The sequence below is a fragment of the Manacus candei genome, unplaced genomic scaffold, assembly GCF_025592945.1.
Source record: "Manacus candei isolate 608988 ecotype Guabito, Panama unplaced genomic scaffold, ASM2559294v1 h1tg000065l, whole genome shotgun sequence".
In the NCBI taxonomy this organism is placed as follows: Eukaryota; Metazoa; Chordata; class Aves; order Passeriformes; family Pipridae; genus Manacus; species Manacus candei.
This window is the reverse complement of record NW_026138113.1, coordinates 1,695,135-1,719,556: the sequence shown is the minus strand read 5'-3', so window position 1 is coordinate 1,719,556 and position 24,422 is coordinate 1,695,135. Positions and strand designations below refer to the sequence as shown.

At 63.8% G+C, this 24,422-nt stretch overlaps 5 protein-coding genes across 6 annotated transcripts; 1 reads left to right on the top strand and 4 right to left on the bottom strand.

Moving 5' to 3' along the window:
* Window positions 1-448: 448 nt before the first annotated feature.
* On the bottom strand, window positions 449-4,358 carry VPS4A (vacuolar protein sorting 4 homolog A). The gene is made up of 11 exons (XM_051805636.1): window positions 4,215-4,358; window positions 3,799-3,910; window positions 3,570-3,717; window positions 3,397-3,458; window positions 3,045-3,164; window positions 2,772-2,928; window positions 1,959-2,107; window positions 1,760-1,841; window positions 1,454-1,673; window positions 1,209-1,349; window positions 449-852 (listed from the first exon to the last, which is right to left on the bottom strand). Exons 1-11 carry the CDS (start codon window positions 4,233-4,235, stop codon window positions 751-753), a joined length of 1,314 nt encoding a protein of 437 aa, XP_051661596.1. The 5' UTR covers window positions 4,236-4,358; the 3' UTR covers window positions 449-750.
* Window positions 4,359-5,505: 1,147 nt separating this feature from the next.
* SNTB2 (syntrophin beta 2) lies at window positions 5,506-12,619 on the bottom strand. Its single transcript, XM_051805624.1, has 7 exons — window positions 12,158-12,619; window positions 8,358-8,568; window positions 8,049-8,259; window positions 7,422-7,540; window positions 7,059-7,255; window positions 6,777-6,958; window positions 5,506-6,573 (listed from the first exon to the last, which is right to left on the bottom strand). Exons 1-7 carry the CDS (start codon window positions 12,594-12,596, stop codon window positions 6,481-6,483), a joined length of 1,452 nt encoding a protein of 483 aa, XP_051661584.1. The 5' UTR covers window positions 12,597-12,619; the 3' UTR covers window positions 5,506-6,480.
* Window positions 12,620-13,591: 972 nt separating this feature from the next.
* Window positions 13,592-18,636, bottom strand: UTP4 (UTP4 small subunit processome component). The gene is made up of 16 exons (XM_051805599.1): window positions 18,378-18,636; window positions 17,937-18,128; window positions 17,766-17,850; window positions 17,577-17,666; window positions 17,256-17,464; window positions 16,949-17,120; window positions 16,778-16,869; window positions 16,257-16,353; window positions 16,004-16,068; window positions 15,790-15,906; window positions 15,436-15,595; window positions 15,087-15,193; window positions 14,754-14,849; window positions 14,381-14,566; window positions 14,183-14,293; window positions 13,592-13,816 (listed from the first exon to the last, which is right to left on the bottom strand). Exons 1-16 carry the CDS (start codon window positions 18,534-18,536, stop codon window positions 13,700-13,702), a joined length of 2,055 nt encoding a protein of 684 aa, XP_051661559.1. The 5' UTR covers window positions 18,537-18,636; the 3' UTR covers window positions 13,592-13,699.
* On the top strand, window positions 18,135-21,095 carry CHTF8 (chromosome transmission fidelity factor 8). 2 transcript variants are annotated; one of them, XM_051805691.1, is made up of 4 exons: window positions 18,135-18,267; window positions 19,164-19,205; window positions 19,302-19,419; window positions 19,494-21,095. In XM_051805691.1, the coding sequence occupies exons 2-4, from the start codon at window positions 19,183-19,185 to the stop codon at window positions 19,707-19,709; spliced, it is 357 nt and encodes a 118-aa protein (XP_051661651.1). In that variant the 5' UTR covers window positions 18,135-18,267; window positions 19,164-19,182; the 3' UTR covers window positions 19,710-21,095. The 2 variants fall into 2 exon arrangements, with proteins under 2 accessions (XP_051661651.1, XP_051661650.1); XM_051805690.1 differs by lacking the exon at window positions 18,135-18,267 and adding an exon at window positions 18,657-18,691.
* A 152-nt stretch (window positions 21,096-21,247) lies between these two features.
* Window positions 21,248-24,422, bottom strand: HAS3 (hyaluronan synthase 3). The gene is made up of 4 exons (XM_051805615.1): window positions 24,394-24,422; window positions 22,948-23,568; window positions 22,327-22,428; window positions 21,248-22,221 (listed from the first exon to the last, which is right to left on the bottom strand). Exons 2-4 carry the CDS (start codon window positions 23,566-23,568, stop codon window positions 21,298-21,300), a joined length of 1,647 nt encoding a protein of 548 aa, XP_051661575.1. The 5' UTR covers window positions 24,394-24,422; the 3' UTR covers window positions 21,248-21,297.

Here is a 24,422-nt window from a genome sequence, read left to right as displayed (position 1 = left end):
GGCCCTTCCTGCCCACCAGCACCCTAGGCTCATGGTGGGGGGCAAGTGGGGGGTCCAGCCCATGCTCCCCTGGGCACTGGAAATCACTTCATGGGTCTAGGAACAGCCTGCTGCCATGGCTGTGCTGGGGAAAGGTGAAGGAATCTCTCCCTCTGGGGCTTCTTTGGGGCACATGGGCACAGCATGGGTGGGGCTAGGGGGTCAGTGGGGCTGAGGGGAGCCCTTGGGGACACGGGTGGCTGGCTCGGTGTTATTGGCTGGTGGGCTGCTCCAAACAGCCCCTGCTGTAGGCACAAATCCCTGTCTAGGATGGCTGGAGCATGGGGAGCCCCACACACCCCTGGGGACAGGCAGAGACCTTGGCCCTGGGGCAGTGCATTTTGGGTGTGGGGGGCTGGGCTGGGCCCCCCGGTGTGGGCAGAGCCTTGGGGAGCATCTGGGTGCTGGCTGAAGCTTTTGGATTGTTTTTATTTTCATATAAACGAGACGAAACCCAAAGCAGCATTAATTTAAAAAATAAAAAAGAGCAAGAAGAAGAGTGGAGCGCAGCCAGAGGGGCACCCAGCTGCCCAGGCCATGCTCAGACCCCCACCCCGTAGTGTGAGCCCCCCGGGCTGTGTCCCTGCGCCCACTGGGTGCTGCAGTGCGATGGGAGGGAGTGAGCGAAGATGAGTCGGTTTGGCACGCCCGGGGAGGGGGGGCAGAGCAGGACCCATGGCCGCCCCAACCCCACACCCCCCCATGCCCCCCTCAACCTTCCTGTCCAAAGTCCTCTGTGAATTTCTTCACCTTGAGGAGATCCTCGGCGTTGACGGTGGGGCGGGTGGTGGCCAGCGAGCGCAGCATGTCCGACTGCAACACAGGTAGGGGGGCACACAGGTCAGACCAGGGGCACGGGTAGGGACTCCCCCGCCATGGCAGTGGGGCAGCTCTGCCCATGCTGGCACCTTTGCCTCATGGCAGCAGCACTGGCTCTGCAGGTGGGAGCTGCCTGGAGGACCCAAGGCCCTTTCCTGGTACCCAGCTCTCCTTGGGGAGCTCAGCACCACAAGGGGGTAGACTGGGGGGCTGTGCCCACTGCCAGAAGCCACAGCACTGCCTAGCCCTTGTCCTGGAGGAGGAACAGGGAACTGGTTGGGCCTGAGCCACAGCACTGTTGTGCCAGGCTGGGCAGGTGCCCAGCCCTGCATCCCAGAGCTGACACTCACCATGCAGACAATGGGCTCCATCAGCTTGTCACTGGGCACCTCCATCCAGGTCATCTCGGTGGCCCCAGGGTCACCGGGCGAGCACGGCGTCAGGAGATCATCCACGATGACGCCGGGGGTGGTGCGGGAGGGGCCGCGGACCTGCGCAGAGCCACAGGCAGTTGGGACAGTGCTCAGGGCAGGACAGCAGCCGCAGGGCCCACCCCACCCTGGGGACCCCCCCGGAGCAGAGCAGCCCTGTTCACCTTCTTGAAGTGCGTGGCCGACTGCACCTTGCGCACGGGCTGCATGAGGGCGTCCCGCACGATGATGCTGATGTCGGCCCCCGAGTAGCCATCGGTCTTGCGGGCGAGCTCCAGGATGTCGGCGTCCTTCAGGGAGTGCGGGGTGTTGCCCAGGTGCAGCCGGAACATCTGGGCCCGCGCTGCCTCCTCGGGCAGTGGGATGTAGATTCGCTTCTCAAACCTGGGGGGGGGGGGGGTGAGCCCCACTGTGAGCCCGTGCCACCCCTGCCAGGAGCTCAGGGGCTGGGAGCTGCATGTCCTCCTCACCTTCTCCTGATGGCTGAGTCCAGCACCCAGGGGATGTTGGTGGCACCCAGCACCAGGATCCCGTCGCTGCTGTTCCCCACACCTGCAGGCAGATGACTCAGACTAATCCCCAAGGGTTCTCTGAATCCCCAGCTTCTAGTAGCCCCATCTTGCTACCCCCACCACCCTCCCGGGACCCCCATCCCGGGACTCCACCCACCCTGCATCTGCACCAGGAACTCGGTCTTGATGCGCCGGGCTGCCTCGCTCTCGTTCTCGTTGCGGGAGCCACACAGCGAGTCCACCTCATCGATGAAGATGATAGAGGGCTTGTGCTGCCTTGCCAGCTCAAACAGGTTCTTCACCAGCCTGGGAACAAAGCAGGGGATGGGTCCCCACTCAGGAACCCTCCCCAGCGTCCAGCACCCATGGCAGCCCCAGGGTGAGGAGCCCCATGTTCCTCCTGCCCCAAAAACCCTGCACTGGCAGTGAGGCACAGCCCCTCAAGGGGCTCTGCTCTCCCCTGGGAACCTGCTCAGGATTAAAAGTAAGTATAAATATAGGATATTAGAAATTAATTGTGTAGAGCAAAGTTTAATTGTAACTTGGTCACGGCTTGGCAGGGGTGGCCCCTGCCCAATGTTTAGTGTAGGTGAACTGTACATAGATGGCTGAGGAGGGGAGGAAACAGACAGATGGGAAACTTTCAGATATGGCTGAGACCCTGGAGGGCCCCAAGACTGCCCCAAGCTAGAGGATGAGAATGGAGAAAGAGTCCAATGATGTCTTAGAAGACCCCAGCCCACAAATCGCTGTTGGACTGAGAGGTGTGTGAAGATGGGGGGCACAGGCTGTGAGGGGATAGAGACCCCTCAAATAGGACTGCTTTGTTCGGAGTTTGCCTCTGGAGGAACCAGCTCCCAACACTTCTTAAACAGCCCTGTTACTGGGGTTCACTGATGCTGATGGTTCCTGCCCCAGCCCAGACCAGCCTGGAGCCAGCCTCAGCCCCACGTCCCTGCTGCCAACTTACTTCTCGCTCTCCCCCAGCCACTTAGACATCAGGTCAGAGGATGACACGGAGAAGAAGGTGGAGTTGTTGGCCTCGGTGGCCACAGCCTTGGCCAGGTAGGACTTGCCAGTGCCGGGCGGCCCAAAGAGGAGGATCCCGCGCCAGGGCGTGCGCTTCCCTGCAGCAGAGCCTGGCCTCAGGACACCCCATCCCTGCACCTGGATCCACACTGGGATCACCCAGGGGGGGAAGTGTCAGGTCCTGCATGGCCCCTCCCCACTGCCACAGCCTCACCTGTGAACAGGTGTGGGAACTTGATGGGCAGGATCACAGCCTCCTTCAGGGCTTCCTTGGCTCCCTCCAGTCCGGCCACGTCACTCCACCGCACATTGGGCTTCTCCATCATGATGGCACCTGTGAGGGGGCAGCTCTGCTCACACAGGCACCCAGAGCTGGCAGAGCCAGAGGCCCCACCCCTCCCCACACCTCCCCTGGGCACACCAACCGATTTGGGGGTGGCCAGACTGCAGCAACACACCCCTGGAACACAGTCCCACACCTGCTCCCCTTCCCACAGCCACCTCTGTGGTGGCCATCAGGGATTCCCTCTCAACCCCAGCAGGTCGAGCCCAGTGTGGCCCCTCACCCATCAGCTGCTCCTGAAGCTTCTTCTTCTCAGGGTTCTCGCCCTCGCTGTCACTGTCACTCCTGGGGACAAGGGACAAGGATCAGGAGTGGGACAGGCCCTGGTGTGGCAGCAGGGCCCTGCCAGCTCCGTGGCCGTGCAGGGGGTCCCTCACCCCCCAGCCCCTCACGCACCCCTTGTTGTCATTCTGGGCCTCCTTGACCGGTCTCTTTCCGTGCCTGTCCTTGCTGCGAAGGTACTCCTTCAGCTTCTCTGCCCGGTCCAGGTACTGCACACACTTAGCTCGGATGCTCTCCTTGGCCTTGTCACTGTGAGCCTCATCTGCAGGGACCCCCAGGCGTCACCGTGAGCCCCCGGAGCCCCTCGAGCACCGGAGCCCCCCGCCCCCGCGGCCGGTCTCACATTTGATAGCGTGTAGGAAGTACTCCACGGCGTGCTGGTACAGCCGCAGCGCCTCCTCGTAGTTCTTGGCCTTGTCCTCCTCGGTGGCTTTGGTGACCAGGTCGATGGCTTTCTGCGGGGGAGCAGCGCCGTGAGCACCGGGGGCGGGCCGGGGAGCCCCTCCCCACCGCCAGCACCGGGCCGGGCCCGCCCGCACCCGGGCCCTTCCGAAGCGCCCCGCACCCTTCTCGCCGCGCCGGCACCGGCTCTCGGCAGGACGAGGCAGCTCCGGCAGGGCCCAGGACCGGGGCCGGGTGAGGCCTATCCCCGGCCAGCACGGCGCCGGGCCCGCTGCGGCCCGTCAGCCGCGGCGTGCAGAGGCCCGGCGCGGGGGCGCGCGGGGGCGGCGCGGGCGGAGTCCCGTGGCCGGTCGGTACCTGCAGGGTGGACGTTGTCATCGCATCGCCCGGTGCGGCCGCTCCGGCGGCTCCGGAACGGCGGCGGCGGCGGCTGCACCGACTGCGCCTGCGCCCCCTGCCGGCCCCGCCCTGCCCCGCGCCCTCTGCCGGCCCCGCCCGGCACTGCGCCCTCCGCCGGCCCCGCCCATCACGGGGCGTGGTGCCGCATAGCCCCGCCTACCTAACATGTGATACACCCCTGTGGGGGGCGTGGTCTCGTGCAGGCCCGCCCACCGAGCACCCGCGTGCGCGCGCATCCCCCCTCATAACGGGTGTAGGGGTGTGTTGGGGGGTTGTGCGCGTTTGTTCTTGCGCCTTCATGTGTGCATGTGTATGTGTTCACGTGTGTCTGGGTTCACGTGTGCGCATGCATGTTCGTGTGTGTGTGCACCCACAGACACCCCCCAAAGCTTTGTGCGTGTGTGTGTACTCACAGACACGCACGCATACAAACACACACAGACACCTGGACATTCTCACACACCCTCCCCATGTATGGGCACCCACAGACGCACCCACAAACACCCCCATCCCAAACTCTCAGAGTGCGTGTGGACATGTTCACACTCATGTACACACCCCTACACATAGACTCTGTGTGTGTTCGTGTGTGTGTGTGTACATACCCACCATGCAGTTCCACCCATCTAACCCCCCTCTGTGTCCCCCATGTGCACACTCCCACACTGCGCCCAGGTGTATAGGATAGACCTGCACACACACACACAAACACAGACACATCTCCACACCCACACTGTGCACACACAGTGTGTATATACCTACACAGACACCCCTACACCCCACCCCAAACACCTGCTCGTACCTGTGCTACTGTTGATCCCACCTCTCCCAGGGCTGAACTGGCCCCACTGCCCCAGCTTCTCCTGCTGAAAGAGTCACCCCAGTCACCCCCAGAAATCCCAAAGAGCCCCCACCCCAGCATGCCCAGAGATCCCCCCCATCCCTCCAGAATCCTCCCCAGAGGACCTCCTGGGATCCCCAAAGACACCCACCCCAGTCCTCCCAGAGAATCCTTAGTTTCCTCATCAGCCCCACACCAGATTGTGTCCAGTACATCCCAGTCTCCCTTGCACTGGCCAGCCCAGCACAGCCCACCCTGCCCTCCCTGCGCTGTACCGTGAATTAATTGTCCCTCCAGCAGACACACACACACACACTGTGACAACACCCCCAGGCCCCCCAGCCCCCAGGCACCCCCTAAATGAGACTCAGAGCCCATGGAAAAGGCAATCTGATATAAATAGCGATTTACAAAGAATACAAAAATAGAAGAGGGGGCAGCACCTCATGGGATCCCCCGGGACCCTCCAGCCAGCACAGCCCCCTCAGAAGCAGAGAACTGTGCAGGAGTTTGGCTGAGGGTACCGGGGCCTCGGTGGGAGTGGGGAGCCCTGGGGGTCCTGCTCTGGCACTGCCTGGGATCCCCCAGCACTCCAGGGCACAGAAACTGCCCCCAAGGGGGGAGGGAAAGTACAAAAAGCGAAAGTGCATCAATCTACGTGTCCTGCCCCCAACCTGCGAGGACCCCCCAGGGGCAAGAGGCACAGGCAGCAGTGGCTGGGGTGGGGACAGCTCTGGGGGGGGGCCAGCAGCCCTGGCCCCCCTGCCCAGGGCAGATATGTGGCATTGTTCTGGCTTTGGGAGGTTTGGGGGTCACTGCTGGGGAGCAGTGGAGGGTGGGGTAGCTGAGCCCCAGGGACCAACACCCCAGGCTCAGGCACACCCTCTGCACCCCTGAGTGCCCCCTGTAAGACAAATGTGTGTGTGTCCCCTGAGCAGGGCACAGGGATCCCTCATGCAGCAACAAGGGGGGTCCCACAGCCTGAGCTCTCCCCCAGGTAGGGACAATGTGACCCCCTTGGGGGAAGCCCCCCCAGACTGACTCCCCCAGACATGGGTTGAGGAGCATGGGGGGTCCCCCAGGCATGGAGGCCAGGCTGGCCCCGCTCCAAGGCACAGGCGGTGAAATCAGTGATGGCTTCAGACCCGGGGGGATTAAAGCTGGTGTCTGTACTCCAACACCCCTCTGGGGCACTGGAGAGTCTGGGGGTGCTGGTGTGGGCAGGAGGGGCTCATTCCCCACCTGAGCAGACATCCTGCTGCATTCCTGGAGGCTCTCAGGGCAGGGATCCCAGCCTTAGCAAGGCACTGGTAGGGCAGGAGAGGTTGGGGGTCCCTCTGTGACCCCTGGCTGGTTCCTGACAGCGTGGGGGACCTGGGGCACCTACGCCAGCAGCCCCATGCGGGTGACTTTGGCTGAGAGGAAGGTGTGCAGGACGAAGACGATGGGTTTGGGGCAGGAGTGCAGGTCCAGTGCCTGGGGAGAGATGGAGAGCGGCATCAGCCCCCCACCATCTCAAACAGTTCCCCGCACGGGGGGCACCACATGGTAGGGGATCCCAACCAGCCAAACCCAGCGGGTCTAGACACCTGGGACACTGAAGGGTTGGGGGAAAGCAGGAACCACCCCGGAGGAAAACCCCATAAACAAAGGGGTGAGCCTGGCTGCCCCCTCCTCACCAGCTCCCCCTCAGGGCCCCCGAAATCCAGGTAGAGAGTCCTGATGCCATCGTCTGCCGACATCTTCAGCCGCTCATAGGGGTAGCGGAAGAGGACGCTGGCGCCCGGCTCCTCCCGGGAGATGGTGAATCCACCCTCGTAGTGGATGGAGAGCTGGACCTCCTGCCCGCCCAGCGTGCAGCCTGCAGGCACGGCCACCATCAGACCCTGCCCCCCTGCCAAGCCCCACAGCCCCAGGAGGGTGGGAATGGGGGATCCCTGGGTCTGCCCCGCAGCACTCACCCACAGTCACCTCCTTGATGAGCTCAGCAGCAGCGTGGCAGCCCTGCACCAGGACACGTGTCCAGGCCGAGAGGTCCCGGTGTGTCTCCACGCGGAACACGTGCATCTCCACGCCCTGGCGCGACCCCGTCCGCGTGGCAAAGGTCAGCTCCGAGCCCAGCGCAGGCGAGCGGCGCCCAGAGCCTGAGTGGACCAGCCTGGAGGGTGGGACACAGATGGATGGGGGGGTCAGGGTGCCATGGCAGTGCCAGCACCATGGCACCCCATGCCCATCCGAGCTTTGGCATTTCCCCCTGCTCCAAGAGGCAGAGCCACGGCTCGGCCGAGGGGCACTGGTCCCCAAGAGGGTCCAGCCCAGCCCACCTGGTGGCCACCAGTGGGTAGCTGTGGCAGGGGGAGGCCCAGGCATCCCTGGTCCAGGGCATCCCGTCGTATAGCAGCAGGTCCTTCTCTGTCACTGCCATGAGCACCGGCCGCCACTGCTGCCGCCCGCCGTCCAGCCGTGCCTGCCAGGCATGAGGGCACTGTGAGGGGCACCAGGGGCTGCAGGTGTCCACCACTGCCCAGCACCTCAATCTCTGCACTCATGGCTGGATGGATCCCAACCCAGAGGCTCCACATTGACAGGATCTCAGCAGCACCCAAGGTGCTGCCATCCTCTATCATCTGTGATTCTATCCTGGCAAACCATGCCAGGAGCAGCCCCCAGGGGTCCTGCTCACCACCATGCCTGGGCCAGCTGCAGCTATCAGGCAGCGAATTCATGGAAAAGGGAGGGTATGATGAGTGTCTCCAGATAGGAAACCCCAGTGGGAGAGGGGGCTTAGGGCATGGGAAGCACTGCTATTACTAGGGCGCAGAAGGGAGAGTGGTAGAGCCAGTGGCCAGGCTGGGCTCTCTGGTTGCATCCATAGCCCCAGTGAATCGTCGGCACACCCTGTTGGCACTGCCATCCCCAGGAGCATCCCAGCACACCCCATTGGCATGTACCTGCTCAGCCAGCCAGGCAATGTGCTTCACCTCCTGGCCGCCGGCCGTGGGGCTGCCGGAGCGCAGTGTGGCATTGAGCTCGGCCAGGACCTGTGGCAGCAGCGCAGTGATGTTGGCGTGCAGGGCGCTGAACCAGGCGTGGGCCGTGGCCGTGTCCCGGCACCGCAGCACCAGTGTGTTCCGGCTGTCCGGTGAGTGCAGCTCAATCAGTCTGTGAGGGGACGGGGACAGGAAACGGGTAGGATATCGGGACATGGTGTGGGGTGGGATATCAGCACACCAGCACCCACCAGCAGCCCCTGCCCTCACCTGTTCTCCAGGTCAGGCATGCTGAGGTTCCGGGCAGCAAAGCACATCTTGAGGGGAATCACCTTGCGGTCACGGGGCCCCTGGTGCTGGGGAGATCCTGAGTCCTCACTGCCACTCAGGCTGGGGGACTGTGGGGCCACCCCCTCCCATGGCAGGTCCGACACCAGCGATGGCTTCTTGATGTAGGGGGTCACCTCCCGCATGAACTTCACTGAGGGGGTAGTGGGGAGGACAGTCAAGGTTGGGCAGGGTCCTGCACCCCAATGCCATAACCCTTTGCCCCAGGGACACTCTGTGGGGTGATGTGCCCTCCCTGCAAACACTAAGGCTTGGAGAGTCTTGGGGGGTCCCACTCTCCCTGGGACGGGGATGTCCTGAGTGAAGGACGGTGCTGGCAGCTCATCCTGGTGACGGCGCGGGTGTAGGAAGGGGAAGGCAGCACAGGACAATGGTGCTGGGCAGGAGGTCAGGTTGCAGCCCATCCTGGTCCCATCCTGCCCCGTCGCTGCTGGAGCAGCCAGGACTGCGCCCGCCAAGTTTCCAGCGCCGCAGGCAATGCCGGCGGCTGACCTTGTGCTGCCGCTTATGCCCCGACGGCAGCCGGCCTCCGGAGGGTGTGCAGCCAAGACATCCCGGCTCCTACGCCGGGAAGGAAGGAAGGAGGCACCAGCTCCAGCTCCTGCTCCTGCTCCCCCCGGACTATCCCACCCCAGCACCACCCCGCTGACGTTAGCCCTGGACCCCCGCCCAGCTGAGCCCCGGCAGCCAAGGCCAAGGGAGGGACGCGCTGGGGACAGAGAAGGGGCGGCAAGAGGGAAAACCAAACCAAAACAGCAAATAGGCTGTAATGCCTGGAAAGCGAGCGGTGAAAGGATCCGTGGAGCCAGCTAGGCCTGCTGGGGTGGGAACCACAGTGGCAGTGGGGCCCACATCATGCCGCTGCCAATCCCCTGCTGTGGGTCTGCCGTGTGGGAAGGGGGAGCAGAGATGGGAAGGAGGGATGGGGAGTGGGCAGGAGACACCGGCCCCATACCCTCCCACTGGCTCTGCTGAGCCGCCGTGCTGCCACAAGGCGCCTGTCCTTGCTGTGGGCAGCACAGGAGTTAATATTAGCTGCCGCCACACTGATCCCAGGATTACCACCATCCCTGCACCCCTAATCCTGCTGCCGGGCTGGGCAGGACAGGCAGTGCCGCGGGCAGCAGCACGGCCGGCAGCTCCCGCCACGGGGCCACTCAGCAGATGTTTGCCAGATGTGGGCAGCTGCCTCCAGTGCTGGGCGGGAGCTCAGCCCATGGGGGTTCCAGCCCACAGTGCCGTGACCCCACGGTGCCAACACTAACTCCAACAGAGCCCTGGAGCTAGGAGGGTGAGAGGCTGAGCTGGGCAGTCAGCGGCACCAGAGCCTGAGTGCTGTGCTGGGGCGCTGCCGGAGGAGTGTGGGCTCTTGCTGGTGACTGGGACTGATGGAAGCCCAGGACTGTGTCTGCCAGTGGGGACAGTAGCAGATATGGCTCCCAGTTTTCAATGGGACATATCCATGGTGCAGGCAGGAGCATGGAGCACCTCGTGCCAGCAAGCATGAGACTGGCAGTGGGGCGGTGGCATCTGCAACCACCCTTTCTACTTCTGGCAAGCTGGTATCCAGCACACAGCTGACCCAGCACAGTCACCCTGGCACAACCACTGGTACTCTGGCACAGCCAGTCACCCCAGCACAGCCACTGCTGCTCCTACAGAGCCACCCCAGCACAGCCACTGTCACACAGTCACTGTTACCACAGCACAGCCACCCGAGCACAGCCACTGCTGTCCCAACACAGCCACCCCAGCACAGCCACTGTTGCCCCACCTACACGCTCACCACAAAGGAAACCCAGCTGTCACTGCACCCCTCGCCCGTCCCGCCGCAGGAAGACAAGACGGCTGCTCCGGCTGCACGGCAGTGCCAGGTTCACACAGGCCCCATTGGGGCTGAGCCCCCTGCCTCCAGCAGGGAACACCAGTGAGGTGTCCCAAGGCTTGTGCCCACCCATGCCCTTGGCAGCGTTGCCCACAGCCACACTTTGCCCACAGCTTCCCCAGGGGCAGAAGGGCTCCCTTCCCCCAGGGTCACAGAGCATGACATGGGCCTGTGGGCACCTGAGGGGAGGCACCTGGCATGGGCCCTGTGGCCAAACCCAGCACCCAGGACAGGTGACACCAGCCCCACTCAGGTGCTGGCACAGGGCTGATGCTCCCACCTCCACCACTGGCACAGGGCTCAGGAGAAACCTTAGCGCCTGCCAGGGTGGTCACAGCTCCAGGGTTGGTGAGGAGGGACAGGGCTGGATGGCACAGCCAATGTCCCTCCCAGCTCCTCTCTAGGGTCACTGATGCCAGCTGGACACTGGACGGTCCCATCACAGCCATTGGACCAGCAGTACCCAGCTGCAGCGGGAAGGGAAAGGAAGGGAAAGGAAGGGAAAGGAAGGGAAAGGAAGGGAAAGGAAGGGAAAGGAAGGGAAAGGAAGGGAAAGGAAGGGAAAGGAAGGGAAAGGAAGGGAAAGGAAGGGAAAGGAAGGGAAAGGAAGGGAAAGGAAGGGAAAGGAAGGGAAGAGGCGGCTGCTGCAGCGCCCATGCCCGTGGCGGAAGCGAGGGACAAACACACTACGGGGCTGGAGGCTCCTGAGGGATGGGATCAAACGGCCGGGCAATGCGAGGAAGGACGCGGTGAATCCGGCCTGGGGTCCCGTGGGGACTCTGGCTGCCTCTGCTGGTGGCCCTGGCCCAAGCACCAAGCACAATGCGACATCTCCACCTCAGCCCCCACAGCACCCCAGCCGTGGCTAAGTCACCCCATGCCAGCTGTGCCCACTCCAGGGAGCCCACCCATGTCCCCTTGTGCTGGCACAGTGTGCCAGGAACAAGCAGGCAAGCAGCAGCACCATCTCCATGCTCAGTGCCCAACAGGCACTGTGTCAATGGAGCAGACTCACACAACTGGAGGACAGATGGACGTGCCAGGACAGAGTGTGTGGTACACCTGCACGGGCCACCCTGATCTGCGTCACAGGGGGCTTATGTCCTTGCAGTGCCCCATGGCACGAGCCCCGTGCTGCGCCAACGGGCTGGGCAAGTCCTGCCCGAGCTTGTCAGGCTGCCGGGAACAGGTCGGGCAGGAGCCAGTAGCTCCGTCAGGCCAGTCTCGAGCCGGCTGTGCCGTGGGCACGGGGCCCATGGGGACACAGAACCTGCAGGGACACGGAGCCCACAGGGATGTGGGAAGACCCAAACCAACCCCCGAGGCCACAGCCCTCCCTGGGGAAACCTGCCCACCCTGAAGGTTCCATCACCAAAGACAGGGGGACACCCTGTCCAGGGCGACACCGCAGCCAGGGCACCCCAAGTCTATCCTGGGGAACCCCAGGTCTATCCCAGGGGATCCCAGGTCTGTCCTGAGGGGACACAGTCAGTGAAGCTGTCCCGTCCTTGTCCCCAGCTGTGAGGGGTTCCCATCCCGCCGCAGAGGGAACACTCCGACCAGGGAACAGACACTCCAGTCCCTGTCCCCGTGCCAGAGGGGGCACACTGGGGTTGGGGGTTCTGGGGACACACACACGTACCGGGACTCTGGGGTGGGGGGGAGTGGCGTCCCGCACCCGGAAAAGGGGCCCAAGGGCGGTCGGGGAGCCCGGTGACAGCGGCAAGGGGGTGTGTTTGGACTCGGTAACGGCGGGGGGAGCACCGGGGGGGACAGGGTAGCACCGGGGGCCCGTACGGGGGATTCGAGGGGGAGAGGAGGGGGGTTTAGGCGTTACCTTCGAGGATGACCTCTCTGCCGGCTCTCTTCAGCGCCTGCACGGCTTGATCGTGGGTGGCATCGCGGAGATCGACGCCGTTCACGGCGAGGATGGCGTCGCCTAACCGGAGCGCTCCGCTCCTCTCCGCCGCCAATCCCGGGAAGATCCTTGAGATCAGCACCGGCATCCGATTCTCCCGACCTCCCTTAATGCTGATCCCGAGCCCTCCCGCCTCCGCTTTCACCACCCGCACCCTCCTCACGCAACCGGGTGCCGCTGCCGCCGCCGCCTCCGCGTTGCCGTTCACCACGCCGTTCACCACCGACGCATCCCCGGCCCCCGGTTCCGCCGTTAAGCTCAGGGTCTCCCCGGTCAGTTCCGCCGACACGCGGACCCAGCGTTCCCGGAGGAGCAGCTCCAGCAGCCCCGTTTTACAAGCCCGGGTCCACACGGCCATGCCGCCGCCACCGCCGCCGCCGGTCACCGGGAGAAGGGGCGGGGCTCATGTAGAGGGGTGGGGCTTTCCAGGCCCCGCCCCCGCCCGCATGGCGCGCTGCGGTAGGTTCGAGGGTATGGGGGGGGACGGGGTGGGGACGCTCCGCCCTCCCCTCCGGCGCGACCAATCGCAGCAGCGGCGGCCGAGCCGCCGCTGCTGCGATTGGTCGCGCCGGAGGGGGTGGGCGGGAAGGCCACGCCCCCGCGCGCCATGTCTGGCGCTGTGATTTATTTCGCGCGCTGCGATTTATTTCACCCTCCCCCCCGCCCTCCCCTTTCGCTTTAAATCTCCCTTATTCCCAGGGGATCTCAAAGTTCCCTCCCTCCATCCTTAGGGAATGAGGCTTCCCGGCCCCACGCAGCACCTACAGAGCCCCATCCCGGGGCTTCCATACACCGGGTGGCTCCCGCGGAGCCCTGTCCTTAGGGAATGAGGCTGCACCCGTCCCTAGGGAAGGAGGGTCCCCTACTCCACTCAGCACCAAAGGAGTCCCTATCCTTAGGAACTGAGGCTTGCAGGTAGCACCCACAGACCCCCATCCTCAGAGAATGAGGCTCCCCTGCCCCACGCAGCATCCAGATCCCCATCCTTAGGGAATGAGGCAGCACCCACATACCCCCCGTCCTTACGGAATCAAGCTCCCCTACACAGCACCCACAGACCCCTATCCTTAGGGAATAAGGCTTCCCCACATCAGGCAGCACCCACAGAGCCCCATCCTCAGGGAATGAGGCTCCCCTGCCCCACACAGCACCCAAAGACCCACAAAGCCACTGGGGAGAGAGAAAGAAGCCAGCGCTGAGATTAGATGCTGACAGGGATGAAGTTTGGAATTTGGGGTGTCACCTTGTCCCGCAGCTCTGTGGAAGAGAAGAGGGATACAAGGATCAGGGTGACAGGGTTGTGTGACAACAGGGAGTCTCACACAGCACGGATTAGCCATAAGACCAGAGATGTACAGAACGGAGAGGTTTTATTCTGACAGCACCCTAAGAAAATTCCTACAGTGTCCCAGGAAAGCAACACAGAGACAGCTCCTGAGGCCGGAGCAGCTTGTTCTGCTCTCAGGTGCCAAATTTCTTCTGTTGGACAGGCAGAGGCAGCTGGGTTTTGAAGTCCATGATGGGTCGTTCCACCACAACCAGGGAGTTCTCATCCAGCAGATCCGCAAAGAGCAGGGGCTGCAGGGCAGGAGGTGGGAATCAAAGAATCATGGAAGGGTTTGGGTGAGAAGGGACCTTAAGGCCCATCTTGTTTCACATCCTGCTATGGGTAGCGATACGTTCCACATGACCAGGTTGCTCTAAGCCCCATCCAATCTGGCCTTGGACACTTCCAGGGATGGGGCAGCCACAGCTTCTCTGGGCAACCTGTGCCAGGGCCTCACTCCCCTCACAGGGAAGAATTCCTTCCAAATATCCCATCTAACCCTGTTCTCTGTCAGTGAGAAGCCACTCACCCTTGCCCTGTCATCCAGGCCCCTGTCCAAAGTCCCTCTCCATGTCCTGAACACCCTCTTGACCCGGCTCCTCAACACCATCACCCACCTGGAACTTCTTGCAGATCTTGAAGGCGTGGAGCTGCCGCTTCCTGGCTGTCTCTGGAAGCTGTTTCAGGGTGCTCTGGTTCATCAGGGGGGTGCTGTCATCGGGCAGGGGCTGTGGGGAGCAGGCATGGCCCAGGTCAGCACTGCCCAGGCCACCACCCCTCCCTCAGGGATGTGCCCTGGGCACTCCCAGGCTCACCAGGGACTTGTCCAGGACGCAGAACAAGTAGGTGTCATGGAGGAGGATGTGTGAGGGATTCTTGGGGTTGAAGGTGATGTGGGTGATGGGCGTGTCCCGCTCCAGCCAGCAGCGGTGCAGCCCCCGTCTCTGCACCGTGCGGCTCCAGGCTGTGTACTGCTGCTCAGGGATGCTGAACTCCACCAGCTGCACAGGCACAAGGCAGAACACAGGGCAGCTCAGGGGGTCTGCTCCTGCCTGACATCACCCCCACACCAGCACAGGGGCAGCTCCAGCTCCAGCAACAGCCAGATGGGCCCTGGAGCCAGTCTGGAAAGCCCTGAGAGCAGGGAGAGGACCAGGGACATGAGGGCTGAACCAGGAGAGCTCCTACCTGTTGGTCCGAGTAGGCAATTACAAGGTTGTTGGTGCTGGGGTGGATGGCGAGGGCTGACGCTGCACAGCTGTAGGTGGGCACCACGCAGTGATGCTGCAGGAAGGACAGTGTGCTGATGGGATCCACTGGGGCTGCCTCTGATCCCCCTCCCCACACATCCACCCCCAAAGTGGAGCCCCCAGGGCCACCTCTGACCTCCATTCCCAGACATCCACCCCAGCCCTGCTCCGGGGCCACGGTGATGGCTCCCAGGGAGGGGCCCTGCCCGCTGAGCCTCCTGCCCCCTGTCCCTCAAGGTAGGGGGGTAGCAAGGGTCACTCCTGCACCCACCTTGAAGCTTTTCAGGTTGTAGACATGGATGGCCCAGTCCCCACTGACGGCTGCCAGCCAGTGCCCGTCTGCGCTTGGCGCCAGCAGGTAAACAGCCTCAGAGCACCCTGTAGAGACCCTCCAGCTGTAAGGGGTGCTGGAGCCTCAGATCCCCCCAGGGGACACCCAGACCCACGTTCCCCCTGCCCCCTGGTGCCAGGCCATGAGGGTGGCTCAAACACCCAGAGGAAGGACCCACACACAACTATGACAGGAAAGGGGGACACACACTCCTCTCTGCACCCACAGCAGGGAGGGGACATGGATCCCAGGGACACCCAGCTCCCCCCTAGCTCCCCTCAGCCCACACCTGAAGGTGGCCGAAGTGTGTGCAGGTGTTTGCAGCCCCCTGGCTCCAGCAGCTGGACCACGTGGACAGATCCTCGAGCGGAGGCGACGAAGAGGCTGTTGGAGTCGGCGGAGAACTGGAGCTGGTAGGCTGGAAGCAGCAGCTTGGGCACTTTTGGGACCTGGGAGTGGGGAGAACACAGCCCTGGCAGCCACCCCACTGCCACCAGTGCTCCCTACATGTGACACCAGCCATGACAACCCCCCGGGGACACACCAGCCCACCAGGACCCCGCTGCCACCCACTGCTGTCATCACTGTGACACTGACCATGCCAGCCCCCCGTGACCCTGCAGCCCCCTCCACCCTTCCTGACCTTCCTGAGGCTGACGCCGTCGCAGCGCACGCGGTACAGGTGGAACCGGGACGCGGTGGAGTAGCCAAGCCAGGTGCCACAGGGTGAGACACAGCTGCAGTAGATGTGCTCTGGGCCCTGGGAATGCTGCAGGGTTGAGAGGAGCCCAAGGGACTCCCAGAGCCCACCACGTGTCCCCCCCTCTGAGGGGGACCCCTGCCCCACTCAGCCCTACCTTGCTCTTGAGCTGCACGAGGTGCTCGGGCATGCGGCACAAGGGAAGGACCTCGCCATCCTTTCCTGGAACAAGAAAGCACAAGGAGCATCAGTGATGGTGGGAAAGCCACAGAGGTCCTGTTGGGCAGCTGGGGATCGTTGGGGGAACAACTAGACCCTTCCCCGAGGCACAGGACAGCTCGATCCCAAAATTCTGGGGCAGATGGGCTCTGCCACAGGGCCAATGCCGGAGAGCTACACCTGCGACTCACCAGTCTCTCTAGTGGAGCCAAGTCTCCAGAGCTCCAGGTGCTGGGAAAACTGGAAGAGGAGCAGCCGGGCCTTCCTGGCACAGGAGACAAGGCGTCGCTGTGCGGAGGAACAGGCAGGATGTCATGGAAATGGTCAGGCTGTCACAGATCCACAGCCTGTTACAAGAGGCTGGGGCACCAGGAGAACACCCTAGGGTGCTGGAGAGTCCAAGGTGGGGGAGGACAGACTCCATGGGATGGGAGCCTGGAAATGGAGAGCTGGTAGGACCAGCAAGACCAACTTGCTAACTTCTACCGCTTCTTGGCAGAAGCCTCCAGATGTACCATGTCCAAGGAAGGGGATGCACCAGGGCAGGGAAGGGACCCAGGGCCAGGGAAGGGACCCAAAGGGCAGGAAAGGGACCCCATCAGAGAAAGGAGGGCACCCAAAGGGACAAAGAGGTCCAGCTTCTCCTGCAGAAAGATCCAGCCCTGCCCACCTACCCCACCAGCCACAAGACACCACTCTAAGCATCACTCACGTGGGGAAAGGTGAATTTTCGGAGCACTGCATCATAGCCCTTCTTCTGCACCTTCTCCATCAGCGGGCGGATCACCAGCTGGGCGTCCAGGCCTGGAAGCCAAAGAGGGATCAGCTGAGCCAGTACCAGGAGGGGAGATCCAGCCTGTCCCAGTGCCCCTGGCAGTCCTACCCCCGGAGATGAGGGCGGTGGGGCTGTGTGCCACGGCCCGCACATCATGACTGTGGTGCTGGAAGGGCTTGGTCCGCACCCAGCGCTTCTCCGATCCACCCAGCTTCACTGGCAGCAGCTGCAGCTGGTAGGTGGCTCCAGTTGAGGTACCCACAACAATGCTGTCCTCCTTCTGGGGACAAAAACCGGAATGGGTTTGTGGGAGCAGACTGGGAAGAGAGGGAGGGCACCATCAGGAGGCACCGAGCCTGGCAGCTGCTGCCACGGGCCCCTGTCAGCTGAGGGAGGACATGGGGGTCTCACCAACCTCTGCCACAGCCAGTGAGAGCACAGCCGAGGTGCTGACAGTATGGGACTCTGCCAACGTGCCCTGCTGCCAGTCCCAGAACTGTACCCTCCCGAAGGAGTCAGCGGTGACCACAGTGCCTCTGGAAAGGAGGGCGATGGCCCAGACCACGCACTCGCGCTTCACCTTTTCCACATGGTAGTTCACCATGATCCTCTGTACAGTCTGACCTGCACATGGAGGACAGTTGAGGGTGGCCAGGGATCCCCCCAAGCACAGGGGGCCAGTGGGTGCTGGCAGTGCTGTAGGACAGGCCAGGGTCACCCCCAGGGCAGGAGGTACCTGAAGCGACATCGATGACGCGGAAGACGTCAATGGAGCCGGCCACGATGTGGGTGTCTGAGGGGTGCCAGGACAGGCACAGCACACGGCCTGGGGAGGGAAGCTCTGGGTGTGAGCCCGCGGGCTCACAGCCCCTTGGTCACCAGGACACCAGGGGGGACAAAGGGATGGTGCTGCTGCCGGACTCACCTTTCCGCCTGTCCAGGTTCCGCTCAAACTGGATCCCTCCAGGAATGACTTGGAAGATCTTAACGGAACCGTCCTCACAGCCGATCTGTGGAAGGTCGGGATCAGCCTGGCAGCACAAGAGGATTCCCCCCCGCCGCCGCCGCTCCCGGTGCCGTTCCCGACGGGACTCACCGCCAGCTGGGTGCCGGTGCCGTTGGCTGCCATGCTCCAGATGGGCCCCCCGCCGCCGTCGGCCCCGCGGGCCGCGCTCAGCCGAGACAGGTCGTACTCGGTGATGTCCCCGTTGAGCCCGGCCCCGAACAGCCGGTCCCCGGCGGCCCAGCACAGCGACTCCACCGTCCGTGCCTCGTGCCCGGGGATCACCTGCGGAGGGACGGGCGTCACACCGCGGCACGGCTCGGAGCGGCCCAACAGAGCCCGGTACAGCCCCTGTACGGCCCGGTGCGGATCGGCAGGGACAAGTAAAGCCCGGTACAGCCTCGGCATGGCCCGGTTCGGCTCGGTACAGACCCAGTACAGGCTCGGTACGGGGCCGGTACAAGCTCGCTAAAGCCCAGTACGGCTCGGTACAGGCCCAGCACAGCCCGGTTCAGCCCGTGCCGGCGCCCTCACCTTCTCCTGGTAGTAGTTGGCGGCGAAGTTGTACACCTCGACGGCGCCGTCGGTGCGGGCCAGAGCCAGGCGGGAGCCACGGGGCTGGCAGGCGAGGCAGCGCACGCCCGCGGGCACCAGCCCGAAGAACCGCACCCGGTGCACCTCGAACTCGCCCATCGCGCCCCGGCAGCCCCGCTCCGATCCCGGTCCCGGTCCCGGCCCCGCTCCGCCCCACGTGCGCGAGGCACCGGAACCGGGGCTGCCCCGGGGCCGCACGTGACCGGAGGCGGAAGCGGCGGCGCGGCGGGAGATTCGCGCGCGGCCGGCGGCGGGTGCGGGAGCGGCGGGAGCGGCGCGGGGGAAGCGGGAGGGAGTCGGCCCGGGCCGGGCGGAGGGGGGACGGACGGGAGGGGCCCGGCCCCCGAACGGCCCCGTGCAGCGGCCCCGGCCCGGCCCCGCCGCACCGGCGCCGCTGGAGGGCACCAGCGCCCCGCGCAACCGGGCGGCGGCACCGGGGCGCTGCGGGGCACCGGGGGGGGGAGTGCGGGCATGGGGGGCTGCAAGCCCCGGGGAAGGTATGGGTCTGCGGTCTGGCTGTGGGGCCCGAGGGGGCTGCAGGGCCCGCGGGGGGTGGGGTTTGGGTGGATCTATGGGGTCTGTGGGGCCCGGGAATGGCTGGAGGGCTTGGGAAAGGAATAGGTCTGGGATCTGGACGTGGCGTCTGTGGGGCCCAGGGGCAGGAGCTCAGCCTGGGGACCCCAGGGGTAGCAGGCCCTGCCCCATGCCCTGCCTGTGTCTCTGCAGCCCCCCCCCAGGACCTGACATGGTGCAAATCGTCATCTCCAGGTGAGACCCTTGGGGGTCCAGCCCCTGCAGCCCTGTGCCGGGGCACGGCTAGGCCCCGGGTGACCCCCCCGGGTGACCCCCCTGTCTCTCCCGCAGCAGTGGCACCGGGAGCCTGGCACAGTGGGTGCTGGTGGAGCTGCAGGGCGAGGTGGAGCCCCGGCAGAGCGGGAGCCTGGCCGGGAGCCTCCTGGGAGATCTGCACTACACCTGTGAGGTGAGGCAGGTGGCACTGGGGGCCCCCTGTGGACAGCCTGGCCCTACCATACCCTCACCCTCCACTCTCCCCAGGGCGTCCCTGTGCTCATCGTGGGCCACCACATCCTCTATGGCAAGGTGGTGCAGCTGGAGAAGCCGTTTGCTGTGCTGGTGAAGCAGGGAGGAGCCTCCCAGCCCAGCCCTGGGGAGCCACAGGGGCACTACACCGTCTCTGCCCTCATCAAAACCAAACTGCTCTTCAAAACCCGCCCCAAGCCCATCATCACCCACGTGCCCAAGAAGGTGTGAGGGGGATGGATGCGGGCTGTGAACTTCATTCTGCTGCTGGGAAGAGCAGCAAGGACTGAGAACCTCATCCCTGTCCTGCACAGGGAACTCTCAAAGTGATGAGTTCTGTGTCTGGGCACCCAGAGCCCTTCCTGGGTCACTTGTCCCCTCAAAATGATGCTTTTCTGAGAACCACAGACCCTGTGGGTCACTCCAGGGGACATGAGTCCTGAGGGGCAGGGACCTCCTGTGAGCCCATGCAGGGATGTCCTGTCTGGGGGCTGCCCTCAATGCCTGGACTCAGCAGTTCCCAGGGACCCTCAGAGGTGCCAGCATGGAGATGTCCCCCTCTACCCCTCCCTGCATCTATGAGGACACGAGTGCCAGACAGGGACTCAGCCCCAGTCTCCCTCAAATCAGGACAGGGGGACCAGGAACCCTCCCCGAAACACAGCACACATCCTTGATGCGAGTCTTTATTTCCACAACTCCATCAGGATATAAAAACATTTTTTTCCCCTAAAATATGAAAAGAATCCCCCTGGCAGGTTCAAAAATAAATAGATTTACAAACCATCCATGACAATACCAAAGAGCTACAAAAGTCTAAAAAACCTTGTATTAAGTTAAACAAAAAACAGCTAAAACCTCCATCGTAGAAAGGGGTTTTCATCCAAGTCCTGACAAAAAGGACCCAGAGGTTGATACCCTTGGGAGGGGAAAGGTTGGGAAGCACCTTGCCTAAATCCCAGTGTCTTCCTACTGTTGAGAAGGCAGTGGGGTGGGAATGATGGGGCCATGAATTGCCAGAGCACCACCACAGCCCCTTTGAGGGGAATGCTCCACACAACCCACAGCTCCCCCCATTTTCCCAGTTTCTCCACACCAGGATTCCCCCATTGGCTCTTTGGCAAAGCTGAAGGGACCTGCTGCCCTCCTGGAGCAGCCAGGCCCCCCCAAAAAGGGCTGGAGGGGCTCCCCGTGGGTACGTGCCTGCACGCAGCAGTGGAGCAAAGGCAGCACAATCCAGCAGTGCTGGCACCATGCCAGATGGAGATGGTGTGTCCTGGGGGTGGGAAGTGCTGTAGCACCGTGGAGGTGGGACTGAAATCCCTATAAAAAGCACCAAAAGGTGGAAAATTCTGGATTGGGGTGGGGGGAGCGCAGCCAGCAGCGCTCGGCACCAGGATGCTCCATAGGGCACAGCAGGGATGTGGCCAGCGGCACCCAGGTGGGTGATGGGCAGCCCTGGCTTGGCTTCTCCACGGCCAGCTTGGGATGGAGAAATGATAAGGAAAAAATAAACATATTAATAAAAAAATTATCAAGATTTCAAGATTTGCTGAGAAATGCCAAGGGGTAGGAGCGCTCAGCGCTGCCCGTTGGCTCTGGGATGGGAAAGGGGACTGGGGGTAGTTATCCTGGCACTGCCCAGCACCTGGTGGCTCTGGGATGGGGGAAGAGGGGATCTGGGGCGGTTGCTCTGGCACACAGGGACACCCCAGCACCTGGCACTTCTACCATCCCAGCTCCAGGATGGGGGAAGAGGGGACTGGGGATGATTGCTCTGGCACACAGGAACCCCCCAGCATGTGGCAGCACTCTGCAGTCAGACCTCAGTGAAGGCCAGCCCACACTGCTCCTCCCGCTTGCCACAGCGGCGGGCGATGATGGCCAGGTAGAGGGCGAGCAGGGCCACCCAGTAGCAGGCATAGAGGATGGCACCTGAAATAAGGAAGACCACCTCAGTCTCGCTGAAGAGGTCCTGGCTGTAGGCAGTGTAGGCCAGCCCACCCAGCAGCACTGCCACCCACACTGACACTGGCAGCAGCCCCACAAAGTTCACCACAATGGTGCGGCGCCCTGAGGTGCCCCAGCCCGACTTGTTGATGGTGGCGATGGCGAAGATCTTGGCGGGCAGCAGGCTGGACATGTAGAGGAGGGCGTAGAGGGACATGAAGATCATCTCGGCATTGCCACGCAGGAAGCAGGCGTAGGTGGCCTTGATGACACCCACCAGCTGCACCGTCAGCAGGAACAGGAGGATGTTCCAGATGCGACCGCGGTAGAAGAGCTGGATGACAGTGGCAATGAGGAAGAAGGGGAAGAACCCAGTGACCACCGACTCATAGGTCATCCAGAGGTGATGCTTGTGGAACCACAGTGCATTGTAGAGCCACTCACGAAAGTAGGACTTGCTCCAGCGGGTCTGCTGGTTGAGCCAGCGCAGGTACCGCGTGGGTGTCTCCGTCAGGCACTTGGAGCGAGCCGTGTACTTGGTCTGGTAGCCCAGGCTGAGCACACGGTTGGTGAGGTGCCGGTCATCCCCGAAACTGCACTTGCTGCCCAGGAAGGTCTGGTGGTACCAGTCCTCGAGGAACTGCTGCAGGAGGGCATTGCGGTACATGCCCAGGGGGCCACTGATGCACTGCACGCACCCGAAGTACGACTGGCACGCACGCTCCACGTTGAAGGCCATCCAGTACCGCACGCTGCTCAGGAAGGAGAGCCACGAGTCGTACTTGTTCAGGATCTAGGGAGGGGAGGGATGTGAGCTCCGGCACTGCTGCAGCCCCCGGCACTCCCAGCCCTGCCCTCGCCTCACCGCCCTGGGGTGCCCTCCCTCGCACCGAGGTACCTGCACATCACCACCGACGCCGCCAACACGGGGGTCGGCCTCCAGGATGCGGAGCATTTCGGCAGTGCAGGCGGGGTCCAGCACCGTGTCTGAGTCACACACCTGGGGGCAGAGGGAACGTCGAGCCCCGCTCCCGCCGCCCACACGCACCCGGCAAACAGCCCAGCCTGCAGCCGGGCAAGCCCGAGCCATGGATGGCGAGACCAGGCAGGGCCCTGGAGGCCGGCAGGCGATGGCAGGGAGTGGAGCACCCCGTGGTGCCTGGACACCACTGCCCCAGGACACCCTTCCCCAGAACTGATGGAGGACCTGTCCCAGCCACCCTGGGGACCCAGGACGCTGCACTGTGCCACGTTGTCCCACTCAGTGACACCATGCCAGGGCACACGCTGAGGAGGTGATGTGGCACCCTTGCAGACAGGGCTCGACCCCTTGGTCACTTCAGTGCCAGTCACCCCCAGCCCCAGTGCTAGTGGCTCAGGGCCGGTGTGTGGGGCCACATCCAGGCACCCAAGTGCTCCTGCGGGCTCCCAGGGCTGCTCTCATCCCACCCACAGCCCCTCTGCCCAGCTATGCAGGCAGGACACTCCCTGCCCACATCCCCCCAGCCCATGCATCCACCTGGATGTAGTCCACAGAGTCTCCGAGCGCCCGGAAGGCCGTGTACATCACCTCCCGCTTCCCGCCCCACTTCTGGAGGATGCAGGAGTAGGTGTTGCTGCGCACCAGCGCCTGGACATGGGCCAGCCCTTCCCGCAGCCCGGCCTCCGTCTCTCCCTCGCCCTGTGCGTGGAAGTTGCTCCTCCAGATGTAGCTGCCTGAGCGCTCGGAGCCCATCACGTCATGGAAGATGTCCAGCATGTAGGTGTCATCAGGGCCATTTCCATCCACCACCATCACCACTTTGAGGTCGGGGAAGGCGATGCGTTTGACAGAGCGCAGGCACTTCGTCAGGTAGTCGGGATCCTCCTGGAAGGCAGCGATGCAAAGGGCCACAGAGCGCCCCGGCCGCACCAGCTGCCCCTCACCCCGCATGCGCCGGTGCTCCAGGAAGGCAAAGAGGCTCTGGATGAAGAGATGCAGCCCCAGGATGGCCCCGTAGAGCCCAAAGGAGAGGTAGTGCTTCTCTGTATGGATGAACTGGTACCCTGTGACGTAGGCAGCCAGGATTCCCCCCAGCACCGCCACGGCAAAGAGGCTGGTCCCCACGACACGTAGGGCCGTGGAGAGGCTCCCTGGCATCTGGGGGAACACCAAAGAGCATCAGGGAAGGGACAGGGGGACACGCCCCCCACCAGGCCTCCCCATAACACAGAAGTGGAGGGACCCTGCTCCTCTGCTGCCCCGTGGCCACCCTGTCCCTTGCTGGTCACCATTTTGGGGGTGACACCTTCCCAGTGTCTCCATGGGGCCAGATAAAGTATGAGGGTCCCAACCACCCCACTGTGCAGGGTGGCAGGCAAGGTGTGGAGGTCCCAAGCACCCCACAGTGCGCAGTGCCAGCACCCCCTGTCCAGCCAAGTGGGAGCACGGCTGCTCCCAAGAGATGACCGGGCTAGAGGACAGGGAAGGGCACAGGGACGCCAGGGACTGGGGTGTCCCCGAGGAAATCACGGCCACCCAGAGCCCCCCACCACCCCGACCGCCCGTGGCGGGACCCCTGGCTGCGGGGTTGGAAGCACCTAGACCCCCTCCCCGCGGCGAGATAGAGACGCGGGGACGGGCAGCGCGGGCAGGACGGGACTGCGGAGCTGCACCAGGGCGCGGGTGCGGGCAGGGGGTGCGGGCATGTCGGGGGCTGCACGACCACGTGCGGGGGTGCAGGCAGGGCGCAGAGCCAGCCCCAGGAACACCCGTGCCGCCGGCAGAGCCCCCGGGCAGCCCCCCCGGGGCCTCTCAGCCCCCGGCGCTCCCGACTCCTCCCGGTCCCGCAGCCCCCGGCGCTCCCGGCTACCCGCTACCTCCGACCCCGTAGCCCCCGGTGCCGCCGCCGGTCTCGCAGCGCTGCAGGAGAGCCCCGAGCCGGACCAGCGGGGCCAGGAGGAAGAAGGAGGAGCCGGGACTCACCGTGGAGGTACCGGTACCGCCGCTCCCCA

Bases quoted from the DNA above. Each gene is read 5' to 3' on its own strand.
- VPS4A (XM_051805636.1), bottom strand. From the start codon at position 4,235: ATGACAACGTCCACCCTGCAG. The intron at 2,108-2,771 runs GTAAGTTGGCAG...CTTTGTTCCCAG, and splicing joins TGGCTGGGGGAGAGCGAGAA to GCTGGTGAAGAACCTGTTTG. The intron at 1,842-1,958 runs GTGGGTGGAGTC...ATCTGCCTGCAG, and splicing joins GTTCCTGGTGCAGATGCAGG to GTGTGGGGAACAGCAGCGAC.
- SNTB2 (XM_051805624.1), bottom strand. From the start codon at position 12,596: ATGGCCGTGTGGACCCGGGCTTGTAAAACGGGGCTGCTGGAGCTGCTC. The intron at 6,959-7,058 runs GTGAGTGCTGCG...CCGTGCCTGCAG, and splicing joins CATCAAGGAGGTGACTGTGG to GCTGCACGCTGGGCGGGCAG. The intron at 6,574-6,776 runs GTGAGGAGGGGG...ATCTCTCCCCAG, and splicing joins GGGGCCCTGAGGGGGAGCTG to GCACTGGACCTGCACTCCTG.
- UTP4 (XM_051805599.1), bottom strand. From the start codon at position 18,536: ATGGGCGAGTTCGAGGTGCACCGGGTGCGGTTCTTCGGGCTGGTGCCC. The intron at 16,069-16,256 runs GTGAGTCGCAGG...TTCTTGTTCCAG, and splicing joins TGGCTCCACTAGAGAGACTG to GAAAGGATGGCGAGGTCCTT. The intron at 14,567-14,753 runs GTAGGAGCTCTC...GTGCCTGTGCAG, and splicing joins TTGCCTACTCGGACCAACAG to CTGGTGGAGTTCAGCATCCC.
- CHTF8 (XM_051805691.1), top strand. From the start codon at position 19,183: ATGGTGCAAATCGTCATCTCCAG. The intron at 19,206-19,301 runs GTGAGACCCTTG...TCTCTCCCGCAG, and splicing joins GTGCAAATCGTCATCTCCAG to CAGTGGCACCGGGAGCCTGG. The intron at 19,420-19,493 runs GTGAGGCAGGTG...CACTCTCCCCAG, and splicing joins ATCTGCACTACACCTGTGAG to GGCGTCCCTGTGCTCATCGT.
- HAS3 (XM_051805615.1), bottom strand. From the start codon at position 23,568: ATGCCAGGGAGCCTCTCCACGGCCCTACGTGTCGTGGGGACCAGCCTC. The intron at 22,429-22,947 runs GTGGATGCATGG...CTCTGCCCCCAG, and splicing joins ACTCTGTGGACTACATCCAG to GTGTGTGACTCAGACACGGT. The intron at 22,222-22,326 runs GTACCTCGGTGC...TCCCCTCCCTAG, and splicing joins GCGTCGGTGGTGATGTGCAG to ATCCTGAACAAGTACGACTC.